At 58.1% G+C, this 6,000-nt stretch overlaps 1 protein-coding gene across 1 annotated transcript; it reads left to right on the top strand.

Moving 5' to 3' along the window:
• The first annotated feature begins 4,500 nt into the window (after nt 1-4,500).
• LOC120681392 lies at nt 4,501-5,186 on the top strand. The gene is made up of 2 exons (XM_039962881.1): nt 4,501-4,653; nt 4,803-5,186. The coding sequence occupies exons 1-2, from the start codon at nt 4,501-4,503 to the stop codon at nt 5,184-5,186; spliced, it is 537 nt and encodes a 178-aa protein (XP_039818815.1).
• The last annotated feature ends 814 nt before the right edge of the window (nt 5,187-6,000 follow it).

Consider the following 6,000-nt stretch of genomic DNA (forward strand, 5'->3'; position numbering starts at 1 on the left):
CTGGTGTTGTGCTAGCTTTAATTTGGTCCTTGGTCGGCGTCGCCCCGTCACCTCGTGGTTGGTCCGTCCATGGATCTGATGATCTCGATCGTGATGCGTGGTCAAGGGCAAGCTAAAAAAAAAAGGGTGGCCATGTCGATCTGGTTCAGACAAGCTAGCTAGCTAGCGGCCAGATTCGTCCTGCGCTGCCCCTGCATCGGAATGGCATGCATGCAATTCTTGCTTCGCAGCAGCGTGCACATGATTCCCGGCCGGTCGCCTAGACGTGACGCTGCTCGCTCGGGAGGACGTAGCTAGGTAGGTAAACGTAGGTCAGAAAATAAGACAAGCGACATGCACAATTGACCTGACCTCTCTCCCTGTTTCTCTCTAGCCGACCCGATGACTAAGTGACTGACCAAGCTGCCCGGTTTAGTTTCCAAAATTTTTCTTACGCTACAGTAACTTTGATAATTTGATCACTAATTAAAAATATTAAATGTGAATAACTTAAAAAACCCATTCCATAACCTCCGAATGAAAACGCAAAACGAATCTAATGAACTTAATTATGCAATAATTAGATAATGTCGTGCTACAGTAAATAACCTCTAATGACGAATTAATTAGGCTTGATAGATGCATCTCGTGATTTTCAGTCCATCCGTGTAATTAATTTATCATTGTCGGGTATCATAATTAGGGGCACCCTAATCAGGGGACCCAGTCGCCCTTAAAACGCAAAACACATGTTAGGCAAACGGGCCCGCGAAGGCCAACAACCTCCTTCTATTTCGAAGGAAAGAAAAAGACTCAAAGAAGCCCAATCCACGGTCCAAGTACACAGTGCGGCCCATTCGCACCCCCCTCAAACCCACGGGGCAATCTCCGCCTCGCTCGAGGGCTCCCCGCCGAGGCCCTCGACAGCTTCCCGCACCTTCGCTTCGCTCGAGGGTAACGAACCTACTCTCGGGGAAGCACGTCAACTCCGTCTCGCTCGAGGGTAACGAGCCTACCCTCGGGAAAGCGGATCCGTTCCGTCTCTCTCGAGGCCACCCCTCGACGGAAAGGACAAACGCCTATCCGCTCACCCGCCTGCCGTACGTAGGCATTAAATGCCAAAACTCTGCTACAGCACCCGGGTCATACGGCGTCAGGCCGCCACTCCGCACAGCAACAGCACCCGGAGTCCCGCCCGCCAACTCCGGTCACTGCTCCCCGGCGCTGTAGCAACACTTTGGGAACCTGCGACGCACTGTGCGGACGTGCTCGGCGCTGCTCCCTCCACTGTGCTGCCTACTACGTGTACCTCCTCTGCTGCAGACCCCTCAAATGGCATGGGCACGACCCTCGGGCGCGGCCCGAATCTTGACCCGATCAAGACCCCTACCTGCAGGACCCTCGGAACACCGCCACGTCAAGCGCAGGGGACAGTACCCTCTACAAGAGCCACCATGCCGCCCGCTGGAGCTGTCGGGACGCCGGCGTGATCTCCGCAAGACCGAGGACGACTCCCAAGATAACCGCTACGCCCGGCGCCATGCTCTTCAGTGCCTCACAGTGTATTTTCTACAGTAGTCACCCACTGCGCGCCCCCGATTTGGGGAGAAGACGACGACTTTTTAGATCACCCCGTACATGTACTCCACCCCTCCTTCTGTCTATAAAAGGGGGAGGCGGACTCTGTCTTCTCCAACTGATCATCCCCAACACGCTAAACACGACTCGCAGAACACACACCCCCTCTCTTGAGCACCGATATTGGCACTTGCCTCAATCACCTCCTCTAGCAGAGACTTGGGAGCTTCCCTCCCTCTCTCGCCTCACTTGTCCCCCTACTACAAGCACCCCCCGTGCAGAATAGTACAGTGCACTCGCACACCCTTACTGGACATACGGCCCCGCAGCCGGAACCAGGATAAATATGTATGTTCCTGTATTACCTTCCACATCAACTATCCAGGAAGAGAGATCACGCAGCATCTTACTAGTTAGTGCCGGACCGCCCGGTATGGGCACAGACAGTTGGCGCGTCAGGTAGGGGCCTTGCGCTGCGAGACTTTTGTCTTTTTTTCTCTCCTGTTTCCTGGAAGGCAAACGAGCCACGCCCTCTCCCGGCGGGCACGGTGCTTTGGTTCGGGAGCCTCGACTTCGTCGCAACTGCCAACGGTTACGACATGGAGCTTCTCCCGTCCGTGGCCAACCCCGACGCTCCGACTCCACCATCCCAGCGCAACAGGCGCTCGGGCCAGCACGCGCGTCAAGCGCGCATGGAGCGGCGCAGGGCCGCACGCCTCAGCACCCCCACGTGGGTCGAGGCTGACGCGTCGCAGCCTGGCACCGCGACAAACAGAGTGACCACTTCGCCACCGCGTGCTCCGGCGCCGTCCGCGCCGGCACCACCGACGAATGCGGCCCCGAAGCCTTCCAAGGAGGGAGCGACTGCGCCATCGCCCTTTCCCTTCGGGATGCGCAACGCGGCTACGATCTACGCTTCGTCGGTTAGCACCGACATGAGCACATACGAGGATCTGTCGGGTCACCATCTCTTCGCGATCCGCAACCTCATCGCGTCGTCCCCCGACGACTCCTACCCCGAACCGGCGGGCTCGATCGCCAACTACATCAACTTCTTCATGGACAACTTCACGGCCGAGGAGGCCGTGGACTACTCCGGGGTCTGTGACCTCGACACTTTCCGGTCGTTCTAGCTCGCGGCGGCATATTGTCTCACCTGCTCCGAAGACTCAAGCGAGGGGGATTACGATCCCACTCGGGAGTGCTTTATGGTCGAGCTGGCGGATGGGGCGGTCGACGAAGCGCCGAGCGACGACGGGAACAACGAGGAGCCCCCACCTACGAACCAAGTGGTGGCACCCCCTCCGAACCCCGCCGCTTCATCAAGCTCGACGGCGCGGCGGGCGCAGCTGGCGCAACTCACAGAGCTTGAGAAGAAGCTCGAAGAGGAGCGTCGGCAGACACGAGAGCTACGAACCACGCTTGAGCAGGAGCGCACCGTGCGCGGTGTGCGAGCTCAGGAAGCGGGACGCGTCGCTCGGGAGCGGATCCTGGCCAACGACAACGTCAGCAAATCGCTGGAACTGAAAAGGGTCAGCGAAAAGCTCTTCGCCGCGGCTTACCTACTCCAAGCCATGACAGAGCCCTCTACGACCGAGGAACGCAACTTGCGCAATGAGGCGAAGGTGCTCATTGAGCAGGCTGCAGTGCAGCAGCCTGAGAGCTCTGCATCTCGCATGCGCTCGGCAGTCCCGAGGGCCGGAGGTGCAGCACACCAGGGCCGCGAGGCCTCGGTGCACACTCCCCTGGGAGGAAAGGGCAAGGCGGCCGCAGCCGACGATGCGAGAGCACCCTCGGTGCACGATCGCATCAAGAGGACTCCTGCGAAGTAGCGCCTCCACGACACGCGTGGGCATGCCGATGACGGTGATGCCCGCAACGTCATCAATGGGAGGAAGTACACCCCTCGACGGGGTGGCCGCTTCGACCCCGAAGAAGATAGGGGACTGTCACCGGAGCCTCCGGGCACCCGTGTGTTCAGTCAGGAGATTCGCACCGCTCCCTTCCCCCCACGCTTTCGACAGCCCACCACTCGTCAAGTACTCGGGTGAGACCGATCCCGCGGTCTGGCTCAACGACTACCGCCTGGCATGCCTACTGGGCGGCGCGACGGATGACGCCGTGATCATCCGCAACCTTTCTCTTCACCATGTAGATGCCACACGAACGTGGCTCGAGCACCTGCCCGCGGATCAGATCCATGACTGGGCCGACCTAGTCAAGATCTTCGTGGGCAACTTCCAGGGCACTTACGTGCGCCCTGGGAACTCGTGGGATCTCAAAGGGTGTCGACAGAAACCCAACGAGTCCCTACGTGACTACGTGCGGCACTTCTCCAAGCAATGCACCGAGCTCCCCAGCGTCACCCACGTCGAGGTCATCAACGCCTTCCTCGAAGGCACGGCGTGCAGGAACCTAGTGCACGAGCTTGCGCGAACCTGTCCCGCCAACACCAATGAGTTGTTCGACGCCGCTACCAACTATGCCACCAGCGAGGAGGCAGTTGGTGGCATCTTTGATGGCAAGGCAAACAAGCGCAAGGAAGATGCGCCCGCAGAGGGCAGCAACAGCAAGACCAAGGCCCCCGCCAAGAAACAAAAGAGGGGAAAGAAAGGAAAGAAGCCGGTCCCACCGAACCAGCACGGACAGGGGCAAGTGGAGGACTTCGACGAGGCCTTCGTCACTTCCACAGACCGCAAAGGTCCTCGAGGTCACCCTCGAGGCGGTGGCGGTCTATTCGACGAAATGCTCAAGAAGCCGTGCCCTTACCACAAGGGCTTGGTCAACCACACCCTCGAGCAGTGTGAGATGCTCCGCAAGTACTACAACCGCATCGCGCATCGCGATGAGGACAAGAAGAAGGATGCCGACGACAAGGGTGGCGACGACGAGTTCCTCTCGGCGGAGAACGCCTTCTTCATCTTCGGAGGGCTGACGGCGAACATGACCTCTCGGCAGCGCAAGCGCGAGCGTCGAGAAGTCTATTCCGTCACCAAGGCCACGCCATCCTACCTCGGCTGGTCGGAGAACACCATCTACTTCGGCCGCAAGGACAACCCCCACTACGTCCCGAACCCAGGACAGTATCCACTCATTGTGGAAATTTGGAGCTCATGGGGATCGGACTGGACAAGCTTCGCCCCAGCAAGTCGCCGTTCCATGGCGTTGCGCCGGGGAGGCGAGTCCAACCCCTCGGCCAGATCGATCTGCCCGTCTGCTTCGGCACGGCGGCCAACTTCCGCAAGGAAGTGCTCACCTTTGAGGTGGTAGGGTTCCGGGGAGCCTACGACGCCATCCTTGGGCGTCCCTACTACACCAAGTTCATGGCGATCTCAAACTACACCTATCTCAAGATGAAGATGCCGGGCCCGAAAGGTGTCGTCACCGTCGGCTCCTCGTTCGAGCATGCCTATGAGTGCGACGTCGAGTGCATCGAGCACGCCGAGGCTCTAGCGCTCGACGAAGACCTCACCGCGCAGCTGCAAGGAATGGCCGAGGAGGCCATGGGCTCCAAGCAGCAGCACGCGGGCAACTTCGAGTCCGCCGAGGGTACCAAGGACGTCCCCCTTGACCCAAAGACCCCCGACGGCAAGGCGCTGAAGATCAGCGCTACCCTCAACAGCAAATAGGAAGTGGTGCTCGTCGACTTTCTCCGCGCCAACACTGACATCTTCGCGTGGAGCCCCTTGGACATGCCTGGCATCCCGAGGGAGATCGCCGAGCACTCCCTTGATATCCTGCCGAACTCCAAGCCGGTCAAGCAATGCCTGCGATGCTTTGACGAGCTCAAGCGACGGGCGATCGGCGAGGAGGTGCACAAGCTTCTAGAGGCCGGATTCATCAAGGAGGTATTCCATCCCGAGTGGCTAGCTAATCCTGTACTAGTTAAGAAAAAGAGTGGGAAATGGAGGATGTGCGTAAACTATACTAGTTTAAATAAAGCATGTCCTAAAGTTCCCTTTCCTTTGCCACGAATTGATCAAATCGTTGATTCAACTGCGGGATGCGAACTTTTGTCCTTTCTTGATGCATACTTCGGTTATCATCAAATCAAAATGAAAGAGTCCGACCAGCTTGCGACTTCTTTTATTGCCCCTTTCGGCATATACTGCTACGTCACAATGCCTTTTGGCCTTAGAAACGCCGGAGCAACATACCAGTGATGTATGCTCCACGTGTTTAAAGACCATATCGGACGGACTGTAGAGGCGTACGTCGACGACATCGTTGTGAAATCCAGGAAGGCAGACGTCCTGGTAGCCGATCTCAGGATCACGTTTGATTGCCTTAGAGCTAAGGGGGTGAAGCTCAACCCCGAAAAATGCATGTTCAGAGTCCCACGAGGCATGCTCTTGGGTTTCATTGTCTCCCAGCGGGGCATTGAGCCCAACCCTGAGAAAGTCTCGGCCATCACTCGGATGGGACCAATTCGAGACCTAAAGG

The sequence above is a fragment of the Panicum virgatum genome, chromosome 7N (genome assembly GCF_016808335.1).
Source record: "Panicum virgatum strain AP13 chromosome 7N, P.virgatum_v5, whole genome shotgun sequence".
NCBI lineage: Eukaryota > Viridiplantae > Streptophyta > Magnoliopsida > Poales > Poaceae > Panicum > Panicum virgatum.